This window comes from Pinus tabuliformis, chromosome J (assembly GCF_031772625.1).
Source record: "Pinus tabuliformis cultivar Carrire ecotype Pingquan chromosome J, CPIR1, whole genome shotgun sequence".
Taxonomy (NCBI): Eukaryota; Viridiplantae; Streptophyta; class Pinopsida; order Pinales; family Pinaceae; genus Pinus; species Pinus tabuliformis.
This window is the reverse complement of record NC_142295.1, coordinates 72,920,241-72,942,573: the sequence shown is the minus strand read 5'-3', so window position 1 is coordinate 72,942,573 and position 22,333 is coordinate 72,920,241. Positions and strand designations below refer to the sequence as shown.

The window sequence follows — 22,333 nt, the reverse complement described above, 5'->3', positions numbered from 1 at the left end:
TATTAGTGTTGCAGTTTGGGCATCTGGAGGGCCCAATGAATCCTCTTTTTATTAGGTTGTCCCAAGTAAGAATGCGCCTTTTGCTTGATAGCCATATGAAGGTGGAAATCTTGGGCCATAGCCCTGTGTGCCAAACTTTCTCCCAAATTTGATCTTTCTCCTCTTGGAGATTGGAATATCGCAGATGGTGAGCTTCTTTAGTGGTGAAGGTGCCCCTGGTTGTGTAACCCCATCGTAATTTATCTTGCTGATTGGAATAGCGGATTCTCCTTTCTTTGAGTTCCTGTTCCATTTCTGTGTAGGTTTCTCCCTGCCAATCTGTTTGCCATTGTTGCGCTGGTTTCCATGTCTGAAAATCGTGATTTGGAGAAGGCTGCCAGAACTGGTATACCTGGGTGATACCTGCTTGCTTCATATGAGCCTGCCAAAGAGGTTTATGGAACAAATTTGCGAGTTTTGGGAGCTGTTGCCAAGAGTCCTCCCAAAATCTGGCGGCAGTCCCTGAGTGTATTTCCCAAAAGCTGTGTTCTTGAATGAAGCGGCTTTGCGTTTTTGCATTGTTCCAGATGAGCGAACCTTGCGCCGTGGGATTAATTCTGATGAGGTCGCTCCAACAGCTGCCCCTGGCATATTTTGCTTGCCATAATTGAGCCCATGGGGTGTTTGGCTTGGAGACCCAGTTCCACCATATTCTAGCCCCCATTGTGTTATTGCTTTGAAGCGGATCCCGAAGTCCTAAGCCTCCTTCTGATTTGGTCTTGCAAACCTCTGTCCATTTGACAAGAGCCCATTTCCTATTTAGGGCAGTGGAACCCCAGAGGAAGTTGCGTTGCAGTGTGCGGATAGCCTTCAGTATCCCTTTTGGAGCTGCCAAGATGGAGAAGAGATAGAGCGGCATTGCTTGTAGAACTGATTTAATGAGGACAAGCCTACCAGCTAAATTTAGAGCCCTGAAAGTCCATGAGGAAAGCTTTGATTCAAGTTTGTCCAGAAGTGACCTCCAAGACACTTGTTTGATCGCTGAATCGGAGAGGGGGGCTCCTAGATATTTAGAAGGCAAGTGGGAGATTGTGAATCCCATAATTCTGGCAATGTTCCTTTGCGTGGAGGGGGGAGTATTGAAGAAAAAGAGCTGGGATTTTGCAGCATTAATGGATGTGCCGGAAGCTTCAGCAAAGATATTTAGAAGAGATTTGAAGACGGAGGCTTCTTTAACAGAGGGATGCCCGAAGAGCAGAGTGTCATCAACAAATTGTTGATGAGTCTGGGGAGGGCGGCCGTGGAGGGATAATCCTTTGAGAGCTTGGGAGGAAACTGCTGATTTGAGGAGCCTACTTAGTCCTTCAGCCATTAAAACGAAGAGAAATGGCGAGAGAGGATCCCCTTGCCTAATGCCTCGTGAGGATTTGAAGGGAGGTGAGGGAGATCCGTTCAGTAAGACAGAAAAACTTGGAGAAGTTATGAAGTTCATGATCCATCTGGTCCAGGTTGCATTAAAACCAAAAGCTGAGAGCATTTTATGAATATAATTCCAGCTAAGTTTGTCGAAGGCTTTGGAAAGGTCTAGCTTGAGAAGCATACCTGGTTTTTTGAGAAGCTTTAGAGAATGTATGACTTCATTTGAGAGAATTATTCCATCCATGATCTGCCGTCCCTCGACATACCCCGTTTGCTCTGGAGAGATGAGCATTGGGAGTAGCGGTTTGAGTCGGTTTGCAATGACCTTGGAAATGAGTTTGTATATCACATTGCATAACGCTATTGGTCTGTATTTCTCAGGCTTGCTGGAGGCTGCTTCTTTGGGTACCAAGGCTATGAAAGTTGAGTTGAGGGCAGGGAGGACCCAATGCATGCTTCGGGATTCTTCCACTAGATTCCATACTTCAACTTTAATGAGCTCCCAGAATTCATGAAAGAAGTTGGCTGTAAATCCATCTGGCCCTGGAGCTTTGCCATCTTTGAGTTGGGCCATGGCTTCTTCTACTTCCTTCAGTGTAACAGGTTGGAGTAGCTGATTGTTGTGGTCCTCATTGATGATTTTAGGAATGTGCTGCGTGATGGCTCGGATTGCCTCATCCCGATTGACTTCAGGTTCCTTTAGAATGTCCTTGAAGTAGCCTGTGAATTCTTTTTCCATTTCTTCATGAACCTCTATTCTATCACCCTGTTGATTATTGACAAAGGTGATTTTGTTGTGCATGCGCCTTTGTATGGTAGTTTTGTGGAAGAACTTTGTGTTTTTCTCTCCTTCTTTCAGCCAGCTTATTCGGGATTTTTGCTTCCATAAAATTTCCTCTTGTTGTTGGCGCTCTTCTATCTGACTCCAAAGGCTCTGCTCCTGTTGAATTTGTTCTTCTGTGCGTCCTTCCAGAATGAATTTTTGTTGAAGTTCTTTCATTTGCTGCTCCAGCTTTTGTCTGCTCTCCTGTATGTTGCCAAAATGAGTGCGATTCCATCTTTTTAGAACTTGTTTCAGATGTTTTAACTTTTCTTGAAACTGATACATCTTGGCTCCCGCTGGTGGTGAATATGATGTCCAGGCTTGGGTAACAACATCCTTTAATTTGCTGTTTGTGAGCCAAAAGGCTTCAAATCGAAAGGGTCGATTGCAGCCATGACCTGGTCTTGACCAATGAAGCAGAATTGGCCAGTGATCCGATCCGCTTTGAGGAATGATTGAGGTGCTAAAGTCTCCTCCGAGGTGGATCGCATTGTCTAAAATTAAAAATCGATCCAGCCTTGAGGCAATTTGGTGAGCTCCTTTGCGCTTGTTGGACCAAGTAAAAATACCATTGGAGGTGGGGATGTCCATGAGCTGATTGTTCTGTATGAATTGCTTGAAGCCATTGCTGTCGCTGTCGAGCCGGACTCTGCCCCCTTGTTTTTCCTCCATTGATTTTATGATATTGAAATCACCCCCTCCAATCCACAAGGGGAAGAGTCTATTTGCGTTAAGGAGGGAGATCGTATCCAGGAGGTCCAATTTTTGCTGAATCGACTGAGGGAAATATACATTGGTGAGGTGCCCATGAATGTTGGTGCCTATGAGATGGAAGGTGGCTTGAATGAGATGGAGAGTGGCATGGAAATTGTCTAACATAACAATCTGCGGGTTCCATAAAATGGCCAAACCGCCTGACGCCCCTGAAGCGTCTACTGATATTGACCTGCTACCTGCCCATATTTTGTTGCTGAGCTTGTCTATCATTGTGCTACTGCCTTTTGTTTCTTGGAGAAAGACTACTGCTGGTTGTTCTTGCATAATCAAGTTTTTTATCATTCTATGTTTAGAGGGACTGTTGAGTCCTCTTACATTCCAGGATATGAGCTTCATGGAGATTGAGTTGTGGGTTTGTAGAACTTTGTCAGCTTGGGAAATAGCCCCGAATCCATAAGTATTTCCCCCACTGTTATTGTTCTCTGAAGGTCTGTTTTTCTGCCTCGTTTCTTTGTTTCTTTAAGGATTTTTTTTCCATCCCAGTGACTCCCTCCTTGAATACCCAGACTTTTATGGTGATGTACTCGCGACAAAACTCCTTCAAGTTTGTCTATTTGCCAGGGGGGGATTGAGTCATACTCTTTTTGTTTGCATGCAGTCTCCAGTTTGGAGATGTCAAGCTTAGAGATGTCAAACTCTTCCAGATTTACATCTACCCTGTCTTCCTCCATAATGATTGGAATGTTTGGTTCCATTTCCTCTGCATTATCATGAAGACTCAAGGCTAGTGCTGCATCAAGATCCATATCTGATGCTATTTGATTATCATTCAAAATGATTTTCCCCTTGGAAGGGAATGGGGGTTCGAGATCTGAGACAGATTTGATTTTCGCCAATGAGGATATATCTGCGGATTTGGAGGAGGCTGGGTCCGAGGATGATAAGGTGATGGAGCGGTTGGAGAGGGGCTCGTTGGGAATCTGTTGATCAGGGTTTTCAGAGAGGGGATGCTTTGGAGAATCCTGTGAGGCTAGGACAGAGAAACGGTTCTGATGGTGCACCTTGGGTCCTAGGTCTGGAATAGCTTGGTTTTTCTTGGCATGCCGGCGGCGGGTGGGGACTTTGGTGTAACCATCTTGGTCCTTAGATGCTTCATTGGAAGGAGCCAGTGGCTGAACATTTAAGGGGCAGTCACGGAAGAGATGGCCGTGTTCATGACATTTTCTGCAGCGAAAAGGGATGTGCTCATAATCTAAAGACTGCTTCCATTCATAGTCATCGTGAAAGAGACTTACCGTGTCTGCAAGGGTCTTGGTTAGGTGCATCTTGACGCAGATCCTGGCATAGGAGGTGTATTTGCGAGTTTTTGTTTCGGTTGCAACTTTGATGAAGGTCCCCAGCTTGTTGCCAATGTCAGCCAGCGTTTCTTCTTTCCAGTATTCCACAGGAAGTGAATACATTCTTATCCATACAGGGGCCCAGCTAAAGTCTTCTTTGTCCGGGTTGAATCTTGGCTTCCATTCCGTTAGATACAAACCGGAGGAGTTGAAGAAGTACGGGCCGCCTTCGAATACCTTCGTTTTGTCTTCGAGACAGTTGAAGATAGCTGTGAAGAAGCCCTTTGGGCCAAGCTGCAACGTCACTTGTCCTTTTGGCTTCCATTTTGAGGCTATCCAGCCTTGTAAGGCTTTCTCTGTGGGCCAGAATCCCAGAAACTTTCCAATGAGGGCGTAGTCCTGCATGTATTGTATTTCTCTGTTGATACGGTGGCTTGGCAGATCCACCTTGATCGATTCTGCCGCTTTTGGTATGCAAGTGGCTGAGGTCGCTTTTGTCTTAGGTGGATCCGCATTGGTATGCTTATCATTGTTTTCTGTATCCTCTTCATTCTGAGCTGAATGCAGCTTTTCCTTCTGCGTCCTTTGCTGGGTTTCTTCTGTTTCCGGATCTGTGTCTGCGGAGGGCAGAGTCACAGGCTTTCGCTTGTTGTCAGATATGTGCATGTCCTGTGGAGGGGAGGCAGAGCTCTCCCCTCCTGCATCTGGTATCATGTGCGGCCGTCAGTGGAGAAGCCTGCAGCAGCTATGGCAGGTCCGTGTAATGGCGGCTAGGTTTTTGTCTTTCACTGTCGAATCGCCTCAGAGCGCATGTCTTAGAAAACTCACAATGTAAAATCAAATTATTATTATTATTATTACTATTATTTAATTAAGTTTTGTTTCATTGCTCATATCTTGTTAAAAAAGACCATAGTCACAACATAAAAGTATGTACCAATCAAAAACAACTAAAATATGGAGTTAAATAAAGCATTGCAACAGCAAAATAGATACAATCTACATATTAAAAAGGTTGAAGTCAAAAATAAATTAATGGTATTTTATTGAAGAAAAACACATTTAATAATATTTTAATATGAAATGAAGTACCTATTACCCATCAAAAATGTGTGACCCCTAGGAGAAACTTTTATCCTATTCATCTCTTCCAGTCGACAGCCAGCAACCCCTGACAGCTACTGAGTAGCCAATGTGATGCGTCATTCTTATCTCTGCCACCTGCATTAGTTGTGTGTTTCCTTGCCCATTTGTCAAGGACCAACTCTTGTATCATTTGGGAAAGTTATGCATTCCTCAAACTGAAAGAGTTAACATAATCTGAGAAGCACACACTTTTCTAATATCAGGTCATTTTGGTGTGAGTAAAACAGTTGCACAACTGCAAAGATTTTGTTATTGGCCAAGAATGCATGAAACAGTTTCTAGATATATAAAAATGTGTACCATGTGTGCTAAAAGAAAGCCCAGCAATAGAAAACTAGACTTGTACACTCCACTCCTAGTTCCTTCTCATCCTTGGGAAAGTGTTTCCATGGACTTTGTTGGGGGACTGCCAAAATCTAGAAAAGGTCATGACTATTTATATGTTATTGTGGACAGGTTTAGCAAAATGTGTATTTTAATACCTTGTAACAAGCAGATTACAGCTGAACAAATAGCGAAGTTGTTCTTTCAGCATGTCTGGGTGCATTTTGGGTAACCCACTTCCATAGTACCTGATCAAGATTCCCGATTTGTTAGGAAGTTTTGGTCAATTTTGTGAGAATTAATGGACACCAGACTAAAGAAGAGCACAGTCTTTCATCCACAAATAGATGGCCAAACAGAGGTGGTCAATAGGACAGTGATCCAGTTGCTCAGGGGTTATTGCGGCAAACATCCCAAACTTTGGGATGAACATTTATGTTATGTGCAACATGCTTACAACCATGCTAAACATTCTTCTACACAAAGATCTCCTTTTGAGACTTGTTTTGGTTTTACACCAAGGTCTCCCTTGGATTTTGTCTTTAGTAAAGACATAGCAGTTGATGGACACAGTGATGTGGACAAAGCAACCAGGTTCATTGAACAGATCCAAGAAATTCACTAGGCAGTGCAGGAATAGCTGGAAAAGAGCCAAGCCAAGTACAAGGCAAGGCATGATAAGCATCGGATGGAGCATAGCTTCCAAGTTGGTGATCAAGTTTGGCTGTATATCAGCAAAGACAGAATGCAAGGTGAAGGAAAGAAGCTGAAGCCAATAAGGTATGGGCCTTTCAAGATACTTGAGAAAATTGGTGAGAATGCTTTTCGCCTTGATTTGCCAGCTTACATGCACATCTATTCAGTAGTCAATGCAGAGAACTTGAGACTATTTGAACCTTCTTTGATTGAAGATCCCGAAGAGCAAATTCAGTTGCCTTCTATTGATGATCTGTTGCCTGAATACCTCAATGAGTTGCAGGAAGATATAGTTCTAGACAGGAAGGTGAGAACTACGCACAGAGGGGATGTTGAGTACCTCAGAATTGGGCTCAAAGGTTCAAAGCCAAGCAGCGCAAGATGGATAGAGATTGGACAAGTGAGGAAGCTGTATCCTCACTTGATTGATGCTTGAAAACCAACTTTTGGTGGTCCAAAAGCCTTTTCAGTGGGAAGGCGTGATCCAAATGGATCCTAAGATACTCTCTAAGTCTTCAAAATCATTCAAAAGATCAAAATTATCGCATGGGCAAACCTTTTAAAAAGCCAGAAAAACACTATCGGGAGGCGAAAAACACAGGAAAATGGTGAAAACAGAGCTATCGGCAGAGTCAACAGTGAATGCATAGTAGCCGTCAGATCTGGCCGATCAACGGTCCAGATCTGATCGGCAAATCGCAATCGGCAAAGGCTATCGGAGGATATCGGCACATATCATATATGTATTGCGATAGCGATCAGCGGGGTCAACGAGGACCGTTGATCAAGCACGCAGATCGACGGCCCACGTTGCATCGCAACATCGCATCGGCAAACAACAATAGAGTGCTCACCAAACGGCCCGGGGTTATCACGATATGCGATTGTGATCAATCGCATCACGATATCACAATCGGAGTTACACAGAGGAGTGGTTATACACACATATATATATGCGATGCGATTAGCCGGACCCGATGGGAATATAAACACTATTGCATAAGATTTGAGATCCGCCAAATGGCGTTTTTAATGTATTTTCGTGTATTTCGTTTATTAAACGAAATACAAAGGGAAGCGCCGATGCGATGAAAAGTGGACCCGAAAGGGTTTGTGAATGAGAATGCATAATATTTCAAATCCGCCCAAAGCCATTTTTACAGGATTTTAATGTTTTAACGCATTTTTAATATAAAAGGGAAATAACAAAACAGGCAGGATTTCGGGAGGACCCAAAAGCGAAAAGTGGTTTGGGCCGGGCTTCATCCGATCCCACGCGTTGGCTGCCACGTGTCCAAGCCGGGGAGAGAGAAAACCACCCTCATCGGGCGGTTAACCCCCGTACGAAAGGGCCGCCCGAAATGAACCACGACCGTTGGATCTGGATCTCCCGCATCAACGGCGAAGCTGTAATCTCGCTACAAAGGCAGACCCGATAGGAGTTATGAAGCGGGTTCATAATATTTGAAGTCTGGATGAACAGTGTTTTACAGGATTTTCCGTGTTTTTGCAGCGTTTCTCTGTGTTAACGAAAAATGGTCATTTCAAGGATTTCGAAGGCCTGATGCACTCATTCGTTGCAGAATAGGTGGCCACCTCCCCTAAATGCGTTATACAAATGATTATTTAACACTAGAAGAGGGATTTGAACAGACAGAGGCCGGGAGACAAAAACCGAGAACTGGAAACGAACAGACAACACAGATTGGCTTTAAATCCATAGAAGACAGCAGACAGAGGCAGGGAGTGGCACAAGGCAGTGCTGAGATAGAGCAACAGAGACAGAGTTCAGTGAGGATAGTCTGTGTACTCAGAAGAGACTTGGGGGATCCAAGTAAAGCCTTATTGTTTTTGTATCTATTGTGTGAAGCTCAAATTGAGCTCACTGTTGTAAAACTCTGTTTTGAAGACATAATAGAGAGGTCACCACTGAAGGCTAGACAAGGAGATGTAGCCCAGGAGTATTGGGTGAACTCCTTGTTAAACTTGTGTTTATGTGTGTTGTCTATTATGCTTTTTTACTGCTTCATTGTCTGTGTATTTCGCAATCTTATCGATCCATTGCATAAAATAACATAGACAAATCTATGCACATGAGTCTGTAATACCTTATTAATTGTCTTAGATCTCATCATCAGATCAAACAATCTGCTAATTTGCATGGCTATTTGCACAGAAAGATAAATCCTATTTGTTTCTCCATGCTAACTAGTCACACCTCTCCTACATGTAACTTTATGCTTTCCAAACCTTTTTGAGACAAGATAGTGGGGGGAAATATATTGTACCAAAATTTCTTCATGGAAATGACAACAAACAAAATATAGAAGTGCTTTATGACCTTATAAATCAATTACTTTCAATATTTAACATGGCTACTCAAACTTCTATTCTTAGCAAGGAAGGATACATTGCAAAGGGACAGTTTATCCTTCTAATCATAGGCAATCTAGCTAGGATGCTTCCCCTAAGCCAGGGATAATATGACAACCATGACATAACCTCTTAATCAGGCTCATTATCAATTATAGATTCACTCTTTTTGTTGCAACGGGCTCATAAATAATTGTAGATTGTCACTTGATAATTCTTAAGCAATCATTATTGTTGCCGCAAAATCTAGCAAGCCTTGGAGAGGGGCACCCTACTGTGAAAATTCTATCACTGCAACAACTGATTTATTTTACCTACTTATTTTCTCAATAAGTTATTTACGAACACGCTTCAGTAAACATTAAAATAAATCTGGTCATAGTGATGAACCACACTTGTTGGTTCGAAACGCGTCGGCGAAAAATTTCTCTTATGTGATTTCTACCGAAAAACTTTGCTTAATTAAAATAAATTCTGTTGCAGATATCACACCATAATATAGAAAAAAAACACATGGACAAGAATCAACACATCAACACAGATATTTTGGACAATTGTGCCCGAAAAAACCCAATGTGGGAAAATCGGTGCAGCAAAGGAGGATTTTATTATTCAGTAATTCTTCAGTACAACCGGGTGCCAAACTGGCTTACCCAACAGAGAAAAATTATCGAGCACTTCTCCCAGTCTCAGCGTCAAGCTTGCTGGCCTCTACACATCTCCCAAACCCTCTGCGTCAGCTCCTGCCTCTCTACGTCAGCATTGGGCCTCTCTGCGTCACCCACGCAAGCCCTCCAGTGACTGCGCAGTCTGTTGCCTCTGCGTTGGTCTTCTGGTGTTGTTCCCGACTCTCTGTTGTTGATTTGTGGTAGCATCAAATGTGCTCTAGCCACGAAAATTGGTGGAGAGGCTAAGGCACATGAGATCTTCAATACCCAAAAATGGTTTGGGCAGAATCTAACCAGTTTGGGAGATATTAAAATAATTAATATTTTTAATGGAGTCCCTGAGTCTAAACTTAGAGAAAATAAAATATTAATGTGAATTAATATAAAACTGAGTTAGAATGGTCCAAAAGTCATGGATCAAGCCAGATCTAATCTTAGCCATTGATTAGGGACTTAATCTTGGTCGTTGATTTGTCAACGAGAAAAGTATAAGAGGAGGCTTGAGGGTCACTTGGAGTATACATCGAGTTGATCAAGATTTCAACTTTCTGGGGTTGGGTTTGCTACGGAAGTCGAGAGAGTGTTCAAAGTTGCAGTTGAGGGGCAGTGAATACAGAAGCAGAGAAGCAAAGATAGCACCAGGAGGATCAGCGCAGTAGCCGAGAGTGAGGGACGTAGAACCAGCCAGGGGTTCACGCAAAGCCAGCCAGAGCTCACGCAGAGGTAGCCAGGAGCTACGCAGTGCCTCAGAGGGCCAGTGTGGGTGACGTAGAGGGCCAAAGGGATGACGCAGTGCCTCTAGAGGCTGACGCAGGCCAAGCCAGAGTGACGCTGGGCAAACGCTGGGCCAGAAAGGGCTGACGCTGTCCCTAGAGGTTGACGCTGGGGTTTCGTGGGGCAGATTGGAGCTGTGAAGCTGCCGGAGTGATTATCCGGGGTTTCAGCCGGAACATCTGTCTCCGACTGAGAGGTACTACTGCTAAGATTATTCTTTGTTGGGTGAGCCAGTTTTGGCACCCAGATTGTATTCAGAAACTGCATAATAATAAAACCCTCAGATAGCTGCAACGATTTTCCCGCATTGGGTTTTTCGAGGACATTGGTCCAAAAACAACGGTGTCACTTGTGTGCTTGTTTTGTTTCCTTCAGTTGATGATCTGTAATGTGTTGAGCATGTAATTGTATTTATTTCCAGTATTTACATGGTAAATAACTTGTTAATTAACAAAACAAGTAAGTAGGAATAAATCAGTAAAGTACATGAAGGGTTTCTAAAAGTTAGACTTAGAAATTCCAACATCTATTCCGTACCCGCTGCCTCTTGCTGCTCTCCAGACCACTAGTTCGAATTTTTCAGCTAACCTCGCTCCAGAAATCGAACTGACTGGTCTCCCTCAGTGTGTCTTCCAACTGACCCTCAAGCCTCCTCTTATACTTTTCTCATTGGTCCTTCAACGACTGAGATTAAATCTCTAATCAATGGCTAAGATTAGATTTGACTTGATCCATGACTTTTGGAACCTTCTAATCTAGTTTTATATTAATACCCATTAATATTTTACTTTTTCTAAGTTTAGACTTAGGAACTCCATTAAAAATATTAATTATTTTAATATTTCCCAAACTGGGTACAATCTGTCCAAACCATTTCTGGGTCTTGGAGATTTCATGTGCTTTAGCCTCTCCACCAATTTTCATGGCTAAAGAACATCTGATGCTACCCCAAATCAACACTTTGTGCACGTTGATGATGAACGATTTTGCATCCTTGATGAGTCGGTACTGGTTATCTCTTCTCATGAATATTGCATCATGCATGTACATGTATGGACTCCCAAACACGACTCCAAATACATCAAGGGGAACCACATCTAGATCTACTTCATCAATAAAATCAGCACTAATAGAAAATCTAATTTTGCACTATTTTGTTACCTTCAGCTCTGCATCCTTATTTACCCATCCCAGTGGATATGGGTTTGGATGATCACGAACTTCCAGCCCCAAATTCTTGACCAGCTCTACCACAATGAGATTCGTCTACGATCCTGACTCAAACAGAGCATCAATCTTTGTTTTCTTGACATGTACTTAATATGGAAGATTTTGGTCATTTCTTTATCTTCGTATTGTTAAAGGCTACTCAAATTCACCTCCTTTTGTATTGACGTACATACAATCTTCTCATCCACGTCCGAGCTGCTTTCAACTTAGTTGCTCGAATCAATGGTCATGAGATTCTTCTTCTTATTATCTTTCTTCTTTTTCTTCGGGTTTGTCTCTTAATGCAACTTCCATCACTTCTTATGTATGGGCATCAATGTTGCAATGGTTGCTAGGATCTTTGCACTGGTGTGTTATGGATGCCATTTTTTTTTTATCTTTTCCCCTTTTTGCTTCTTCTTCCCCTCCTTAGAAGCTTCATGTTGCTCCTTCTACTTCGATCCACTTGATTGCGCTCTTTTCAAGTCTATGTTCTCCAGGTACTGTGCCTGTACACAAGCTTCGTCCACCGATTTGGGCTTAAACAACATTACTTGCTCACGTAGATGGTGATGCAGACCCCCCAAATACTTGAGGAGTACACCTGGCTTCTTTGGAGAGATACCCAGCATTATAGCCATTTTTCTAAATTGTGTGGTGTATTGTGTACTCCTGCACCTTTTGGACCGACTTTTGCCTGATGTAATGCCACTGGATCCACTGGTCTTCCACGTCCCCAATGGGATAAAACTGTGACTCAATGAGGGTTTTGAAATCCTCCCACTTAGTCATTGGGTGTTCTCCCTCCAACCTCAGGGTTTCTGTGTGGCTCTCCCACCAAGTCAGTGCATGGCCCTCTAATTTCAGCCACGCAAATGAGATCTTTTGCCCTTCCTCAATCTGATGGACGTTGAAATAAACTTCCAGTTGCTGCAACCAGTGGTTTAACTTCAGAGCGTCGATCTTGCCGTGGTACAGCTTGATATCGACTTTTGCTTCCATTTTAAACAGGGACTGATTCACGACACTTGAACTAGGTTGATCTTTTTTGGGTTCTTTCTTCAGTTGGTTCTCTGTCTTCCCGATCTCCCGATCCCCCTTCTGATTTGTCCTCTGCATTCGAACCCCCATCTTCTCCAAATATCCCCAGCTTATTTCTTAGGGTTGCCATGAGGAGGTTTACATTGCAATTTATATCCGTGATTTGTTGTCTGAGCCATGAAAACCTCACCTCTGCAGGATCACGAGGTTCGTTTATAGATTTGTCGGCCATGATTAGGGTTTTACGATTTTCGACCCCACTGACCTAGATCCCCTGCAAATATCCACAAATACCCAAAGAAACCTGCTCTGATACCAAATGATCCGTAAACTACTGTGGATATTCCACTAGACAGTTCGTCACAACAGATCTAATAATATTATATTAAAACTCTAAAAATTCTACACTATTACAGTGTTATTAAACTTTAAGATCTGTAGATTTAACTGTAATTAGTGCATGTATGCGAATGGAAATTATGCAGAAAAGTATAGAACGACAAAATAAGCTCACACACAAATAAGACACAAGACATGCTCTCTAGGAAACCCTTTCGAGAGAAAACCCAGCTAGAAGGTGAAGCTGCTTTGCTCTCTTTCTCTATCTAGAAATATGGCTACAGGTACAAAGAAGTAATGCCTATGGCCCATGGGTTGCTACAGTGCACAAATCCTCTCTGTGTGCTCTACCTCCTATCTCTCCTGGCTATCTTTGCTCAGCTATGGAACAAAATTCTCTCGAAAGAATGAAATGTCTCTTCCTCCTAGTGGCCCGATTATAACACAACCTGATAGCCTACTAGTGGTTAATTTTGACTACATCAACTCTTAACTAGAGTTACAATATAGACCCTTCTAGAGTCTTTTACATCACAAACACGTGGCTAGCCCTTTTTCCATAAATAGTGGGGGTTGACACGGCATCCTCTCAAATTATAGGTGTGAAAACAGGTAGGTCAACTTCTGAGTGGCATAACTTTTGCATATGGACTTCGATTGTCACACTTCTTGTGCCGTTGGAAATGTCTGTGTATAGAATAGCGTGAAAAAGTGCAGCACTAAAGCACCAAAGTTTTACCTCCAAAAAACATCGTTTGATGCCTCAAAATGCTCCCAGAAGGTTTCAGACCCTATTTCGCCAAACTAGGTCCCGCCGATAAAAACGATCCAGTGAGCTGATCACTCCACTTTTTGCACTCCAAAAGCATCGAGATGGATGAAAAACAATGTATGATCCAATTCGGATCAGCGGAGTTCACTTGGCAAACCCATGAAAATGTAAAGTAAATGTGAGTAAATGGTCCCATGTTCAAATCCCTAGGATTCTAACCCTTGGCCACGTGCTAGGAGCGGTGTGGTTCACCTAGGCAGTTATACTGGTAGCGATCGGAATTGACACTATGTCACACAAGTATGAGGAAGGCCCAAATTCCAATTGTTGATTCCCCTAGAAAAAAAGCGGGGCAAAAGAAGTTAGGATGTCGCATTGGAAGAATCGCCACCCTTTTCAATAATGTCAACATTTGACTGGCTACTCACTATTTTTGTGTTAACAAGGCATCCTTGGAAAATGGAATTTTACAGTTTCTTTTCTTTAAATGGACGTCTTTGTTTACTATGAAAGGGACAATAGTAAAACTCTTACTGCCATATTGTCAGTGTTTCATTACAGGTTATGTTTTCTCATTTATTTTGTGGAGTGACAAATCAGTTTCTTAAGAAACTCTATGTTGTTTCTTCTACTTTAGACTGTACACAACATATTGGGCATGAAGCCCGCAGACGATACACCTCATACTAAGTACTTACAAGTTACTACTAACTATCAATACCACAGCTTAATTAATGTACCTGGCATATATAGTCAAGTGGTGTAGTCATTGAGCATTAGAGTATTAAACTTCGATTTTACTTGAAAGAATATTATAGTTTTGCATATGTCAAAACCTTTTATTGCCAATTTGTTTAAACGCTATAGTTTATTAGGTTACACTGCTGCTTCATTCTGTTATAATTAAATTCCTCACAAATAAATATAAATTCGTCACAAGAGATATGACACAAACAAATTCAACATCAATGAGAAAGTAGAGAATGTCAACTGTTGAACTTTTCTCAACGTAAGCAAGAAAACACAGCTTGTAGAGAGAGGAAACTGCCAAGAAAATACATTAAAAACGAAAGGGATGAAATGTCTCCATACCTGCAACCTCATTAGAACATCAGAACTATGGCGCTGGATTAGTCTCTTGTTATAAAAATCTACACGAGCTTTTTCTACAGCAAGGTGATCCTCGGGTGTACCGGCTTTTGGATCAAACTCCCATACTAGTCTTCCAACATGATTGTTCAAGGTCTGCAACCAGGGGCTCCCCCCCTCAGAAATCTTGAGCTTCCACATTGCCAATTCTTCTAATGCACAACCTGGAAGTACAATAGAAACATGTGGCTTGCAGTTCTAAGTTCTAACCTCCATCTGTCCCTGTAACCACAGATGCTCAACCATGTTAACTGAAAAATCTGAGACTCATGGGTTCTTATGCCTGTCCTATCTTTAATGCAAGGGACTTATTTACAATGATTAAAAAAAAATCTTACCAAACTCAGTGATATTCTTGGTTCTTGATCCTCAGCACCCACGCTGTTCATTTTGTTTTACATCATATGGATGTCATAAAATGATGAGTTCAGGCACTAATGCCCACAAACCGTCAATATTGATACCTGCTAATCTATCCACGAACCATCAACGCCAAATGATGAGCTTTTTACTGGTTCATCCCGTATCCACAAGCCATCAATACTAAATCAACAAGATAAAACATGAAGAAATTCAATTTGGGTGTTAACAACCTTCAAGTGGAAGGAGTCAAGCATATACCATCCAACATTCATGAAGTTAATACATAGTTTACAGTATGTCCCAAAGCTAGTTGATCAAAAAGAATTGACGATATCTTTTCCAAAGTACAAGGGTCCAAATTAAACATCTAGTGCTCAATATTTATGTAAATCAGTGTGCCGAAACATGCATTCCACAACATAGTACCGGGGAGATGTGTCACAAATGACTGTATAATGCTCAAGTCAGGTAGGCTATTCCCATTAAAAAAATTAATACTTACTATTCTAGATCTATCTTAACCATAGATTTATCAAGAAGCTTAGCAAATATCCTTGTCAAATGGAAAGGGTCCAAGTTAAACATCTAGTACTCAAATATTTATGTAAATTAGTGCATCATGAGGCACATTATACAACATAGTATGGAGGAGATGTATCACGAGTGAGTGAGTGTATAATGGTAACATCAGGTCAGCTTTTCACATTAAAAAAATAATATAATTTAATAATAACAGCCCGCCTAAATCCATCTTAACCCTAGATCTATCAAATGTTGATCCCTCAAGGTACAAAACTTTTCACAGTCTTTTGCACCTTGATGGATTTGATCCCTCTTGCTTGACATATTCATGGTTAAGGTGGATCTAGGCTAGCAATGTGCACAGTCCTATGCTCAATATTTATATATATTATTTTCACTCTGTAACCCATGTTTGTCAAAAATCAAGCCATGATAAGCAGATAATACACATGTGAACTTAACCAAACTCTAGATGGCTTAAAACTGAAAACACAAATCAAGATAACAGCTATAGAGTATGTTAACATATAAACACATACTGCTGGTGATATGAACAACAAGCATGCTGATCTGAACTCTCAAAACAGCATATATATTCTATTACATGTAGAGAATAAACTCACAAAGCCAAAGCTCAAATCTGTAACTCACTAACCAACACAGTGGTGTGTGCCTTTCATCTCTTTTACAGAATCAGATACAAGAGAAGATACAATGTACCTCCAAATAACAGAGACAAACCCTGACCCTAATCAATGCAACCAATGCTCCTACATGAATAACAATGCCAGAGTTCGTGCACCCCAACTAGAGGATGATTGTGGCATGTATGCATGAATAATCCTTCTTGGGATCTATGCCTCATGCAAGCACTCTTACCTCGGGATATGCACCCTTCTCTAAGAACAAATCCTGCAGGTATTATAAATTGAGCTGAACTGAACGATGAGCTGAAATAGAAATTGAATTGAAATGAACTTTATAAATCTGGAACAGCAATTAATTGAGTTTAATTGGAAGTAACAAACCAGAAATAAACTAAGATTTACTTCTCTACATAGTTGTGCCTCCTTCACACTTTGTTGTGTACAAGAACCCAAGCAAACTGTTGTACAGACCTGTTGTTGTACAGATCTGCTGCTATGTCTGCCTTAATGCAGTGGAGAAGACTAACTGAATTAAACAGGTACAAACCTAACATTCCCTCTTAGCAAGAAAAGTGATCTCTACCAATCTCAGTCTCTCCTTGAACATCTCAAACTTCCCCTTTGCCAGGGTCTTAATCAATATATATTGCAACCTATCAATCTGTCTAAACATACTCAAGAGCCACTGCTCCCTTCTAAATTATGTCACGGAGAAAATGGCACCTGATGACAATGTGCTTGGAGCAGTCATGGAACACTATAATCTCAGAGAGTTTGATACAATTTTGATTGTCACAGTAGAGCACAGTGCGCTCCAACAATTTCCCCTCTCAGCTCTGCTATCAACTTTTGAAACCAGATGGTGTTGAGAAATCTGGGGGCAGCAAAGTAGATGATTTCTCTTGCTTGATAACTGCTTGTGATATACTTTTTACTTCACTTAGCTTCTTTTTTCTCTTGTTTATTATTAGTGTTCTCTATCATCAAACAGCTATCAAATCATAAATAACAATGAGACAAAGGACACAAGATATAGGTGATTAGCCAGGGCCAAAACCTCTCCAATCTTGAGAGGAAAACCCACAAGAATTTTTCTTCTTATAGAATCTTCAATTGATGAATTCCAAGACCTAGACCCTTGACCAACAACCCCTCCAAGACCAAGTCAATCCTTGCTTCAAGTCAAATTCAAATTTTGCTTAATATTTCTGCAATCTCTCCTTTCTCCTTATCCCTCGGCCCTACAACCCTAGTCTGAAATTTTCGGCCTTCATTCCTGCAATTCTTGGCCTTCTACAGTTGACTGCACTTTTCCCACGTGTGACAAAATTAGGGCAACTTTAGCCCTCCTTCTCCTTCACTTGGCTTGAGCTAGCTTCTTTGTGACTTCAGCCTTCAACATAGATTTTTTCCTTGACTTGTTTCGGCTTCCTTTGAGATGGTTGTACTTCAGATTTGTTGCAGTGAGATAAGCCCTAGTCCCCTCACACGTGTGAACAGAAAATGGCCCAGATCCAAAACTATTTGGTCTTTTCTCTCCTCTTCTTCGCTTATCCAAGAGACTTCCTATTCGCACTATTGTCCTTGATTTGTTTTTTCTTTTTATGAATGGTGTCTTGAGTGAGGCCGAGCTCTTCTATTTATAGGGCTTCTCTCCTATGCTTTGAGACTGACTTGACTTCATCTCTAGGCCGACATGATCTTTTGATAGGTTGACTTGATTGTAGCATATTGACAAGGTTTCGGAGGGTCCCTTGACTTGACTTTGACTCAAATAATTTTTCTTACAATATGTAACATGCCCAAATGGGTCATTCATACATGACAATGACTCAATGACTTTATGACAAACCTAGAAGCACTCAATGGGTGCTTTGACCTATAAAAATAAATTCTCTTGAGCATGAAATCCATGCCTCGAGAATCACAATAATAAATTTATTTTTTCTCTTTTCATTAAATACATAAAATCATGATTACATTTTCATTATGAAGATCGAACCAAGTTACAAATTTCAATGCTCCCTCTTAACTAGGTAGGTATTCATAATCCATACAAAGTACTTGAACATTCTCAATCTGAAAAATTCTCATACGAAGAGTCGGATTGGTAACCCATTTGCTTAACATCATATCATCCAGCATTGTCACATAGCAAGGCCTTGAATAACAGCTCTATCTCTCCACAAGATCAAAGCACAATGCTGGCAAGACTAATGATTTATAGACACCTTCATCATTGTCTCTCAAAGAACATACCCCACCATGGTGTTCACAGGGTATGTCCTTCCAGGCCTATTCTTATCTTGGATTCTCAGTCCTCAAAGAATATCTTTCCTCTACGACTACTCTTATCTTGGATGCCCTACCATATCCTCAAAGAGTATCAGATGCCAAACGCTTACCCAATCCTCCATTCTTTTCTTCCCAAGTAAAGACAAGAATGATGTGTCTATCTCTCCCTCTCAACTAGGGAGGATATACCCATTCCAATGAAGGAATGTTACCATTCCTATAAAAGGAATGTACCCAAGTTCCTCTTAACCTGGGACTTGTCCAAGCTCCCTCTTAGCATAGGGACTTGCTTCCAAGTTTCTACTAAATCAGAAACTTGCTTCCAAGCTCCCTCTTCACTAGGGACCTGCTCCCAGCAACATCTCTTTTATTCATTGGTGGAGATCATGGGAACTTTAGCTGCTTGTATAGCTCCTCCATTCGATGTCATGAATTTCATTTTTAATATTATGGAGTCTTCATCTTTGGGACTTCTATGTAGGGCATCGACCATCCATCACTTTCCTTCTTGAATCAGGGCAGTCATGTCATCCTTTCTTTCCTCGGAGAGTGATTTATTGTACCATATCTGGCTTCTTTCCTCGGAGAGTGATTTATTGTACCTTTGAGATCTTCCATCCTTCCATATGAGTATCAGTTGTAGATGACATCCACACTTCTCTTTAGGTAGCCCTGTATTAGCCCATCTAGATATTATTCAAAAATCATAAAATGAACATTAAATCAAAAATTACCTTTTGTGATGGCCCTTCATCATGACATCTGCTTGTTGCAACATCAATATCTTGCATTCATATTGACACATCTCCAAGATATTCATTTGTCAAGGGTCTTCTTTTCTTTTCAAACTTTTCCAAGGTCTTCATATCTTTTCCATGGAGATATCATAATCAATTTTTCTAGTCATAGGATGTTGATTGTCTTCTCCATAGTTGCATCTTTCATGACCTCTTCTTTTCTCTTTATTCACATATTACTTCCCAGAAACTCCCAATCATAGTTCCTTTATTTTTGTCAACCACCTCATATTCCATATGAGGACATATTATGTTGATTTCATCTAATTAATATGTGACCCATGACTTTATGCATCATTTTAATGAAAGAGATCATTTTCCCTTGATCATGCTCATGAGGTAGAGCATGCATCCTTACTATCTGCAATTATATAATGACATGACTTGACTCATTGAACATATGCATACTGTTATAAATAAAGTATATATAAATAATATAAATATAAATAATGATGATAATTGTAATAATGATTAGTTAATTAGTAATTAGTATTGAAGAGGCATGTCTAAATAGGAGATGACCATTCATAAAGGGACACCTACCCAGGTATTTAAGCAGGCCTTCACTCTCATTTGTATCATCATTCTCATTCATACATTTTAATATATATTATTGTATCCTCAATGGGGATATACATATTCCAAGTCTTCTAGAGTATTTGACTTAAGGTACGAACTTTGTTCATTCCATTTGGTATCAGAGTTGTTCAATCTTTTGGCTACTCCACTGTTGCATAGAGCCAGTCTGATCCAACCTTTGGCCATCAAATCTTCGTCAACATCGTTGCTATTGCAATGTAAGCATTTTGCTGCATGTTTTTCTAGAGATTCTCCATATTGCCATAAGGCCTTTGGCCATGAAAAAAAAGGGGACATAAATAACAACAAAAGAAAAAAGTATATGTATTAAAAATAAAAAAATAAAAGAGGAGAAAGTATATATTAACGAAAAAAAGTCAATATAAAAAAATATTTTAAAAAAAAATTCCAAAAAAAAAATTATATTAAAAATTAAAAAACAAGTTAATAAAAAAAGGAAAGAAATAAAAGATATTTAAAAAATAATAATAAAAAAAATAAAAAATATATATATATATATATATATATATATATATATATATATATATATATATATATATATAGTAGGTTGATCGTTGCTTGTAGCATGTTGTCTGCATTGCAAAAGCCACCAGTGCCCATGTTGCTTGACCGCTCCGCCTCAACAGACCACTAACAAAGCAATGTTATTGTCATTGAATTGACATGTTAAGCTTTGATTCTGAGATGCCAGAAATTGCTCCATAGTGGTCATCCTTGATTGTCGATGTTTCGAGTCTACACCAAGACCCATCGTCAAGACAAAGGTCAAGGAGAAGTAGAAGAAAAATGGTGTAATAAATAGAGAGAGTGATTAATTGAATGGGCTGACAATGTGACAATGAAATATTAATAAAGGTGAAAGTGAAATATATAACTTTTTTTGTAAACTTGGTAAGGCTCTCTGATCTTCGAGTTTTACATGTCCATTATTCACCCCGCTACCAGGGGGGTAGCACAACATTCGAACCCAAGATCTCTGGTTCGGTAAGACTTCATTCCACAGCGATCACCACTTGAGCTACCCCAAGTGGACGAAAGTGGAATATTTGATCTTTAATTAAATTATATTAATTTTTCCAATAAAAATTATGTAGCGTTATATTAATGTATTTTAAATTAATTCGTATATTAAAATATATATATATGTTTCATAAAATGTTTATAAATATTAATTTTAAATATATTAATATATAAATATCAATTTAAATATATAATACATTTAAATTGTAAATCAATTTCAATGTATCAATATATCGATTAAATATATTTAAATTAATATGTCAATTATTCATTATAGATTTGCTTAGAAATGATTAAATTGGGTATTGTAATGCTTTTCAAAATGATCAGGTTATTAAAAGTTAATTGCTTTATAGATTTGCTTAGAAATGAGTTAAATTGGGTATTGTAATGCTTTTCAAAATGATCAAGTTATTAAAAGTTGATTGTTTTAGGTTAATTAATTAATGAAAGAATCGATTAATATATTTAAATTTTAAATTTTTTATATATTTTAAAAAGCATTAAAACATACAACGCAACCAATACTGCCACAACAACCCAGGGTTGTATATATAACGCAACCGATCCAACCTGTGTCGAATATTCCCACTACACCTGCTATTATGATTGTGTCACAAGTACAAGCACTGCCTGTTGTGTCTCAACCTCAAGTCTCTCAGGTTGCGATACAACAGCCACTTGTCTCTACGGCTCAATCGCAACCTCAGGTTAGTGCTTCCTTATCTAGAACGACTCAGGCTCAAACGGGTATTGTCAATTTAATTAAAAAAATTTATATTTTTAAATATATTTATTTGATTTTTAATTTAATATATTAATATATTTAAATATAAATTTTAAATTTATTGATATATTGATATATTTAAATATTAATTAAATTTTTTTTTTAATGTTATTTTTAGCATTAATATTATCAAGGGATGTTGATGTTAATTAAGGAATAGAGGTGTAGAGGTGGATAAGGAGGGAGGATTGGTTACTAGTTGGAGATTGTAGGTTTGTGTGAGCAGGGATCCAACTCGCATTGACTTCAATCTCATCGTCTTTGTTGAGATTGATGGGGTGTTTCATGATTTCGAGAGCTTCGCGCATCTTTCTTTTGTAATAATGGTTCTCCTTGGAGATTATTTCCATGTATTCCAGGCACACATGGTGGTTGGTCTTGGAAGAATGTTTGACAAGTGTTGAGGATCTAATTCTCCCTTTCCTGATATCTGTAGTATGTTCTTTAAGTCTAATTTTGAAGGATCTTCTATCTCTCCAATGTAACATTTACCACAAGAGCACTTGACTTTATAAACGTCTTTTCACTAGAAGTGA

The 22,333-nt window shown here is 39.9% G+C and overlaps 1 protein-coding gene across 4 annotated transcripts in view; it reads right to left on the bottom strand.

Annotated features, from left to right (window-relative positions):
• LOC149225573 (cycloartenol synthase-like) overlaps window positions 1-22,333 on the bottom strand; it is a 529,143-nt gene that overhangs the window by 448,623 nt on the left and 58,187 nt on the right. For 2 of the 4 annotated variants that reach the window (XM_089377155.1, XM_089377154.1), the window contains exons 2-3: window positions 15,105-15,309; window positions 14,710-14,988 (exon numbers count right to left, since the gene is read on the bottom strand). In XM_089377155.1, coding sequence (XP_089233281.1) covers window positions 14,710-14,907 — 198 coding nt within the window. In that variant the 5' untranslated portion in view covers window positions 14,908-14,988; window positions 15,105-15,309. The remainder of the gene's footprint in view (window positions 1-14,709; window positions 14,989-15,104; window positions 15,310-22,333) is intronic. The other 2 variants (XM_089377157.1, XM_089377156.1) reach the window with 1 other exon arrangement.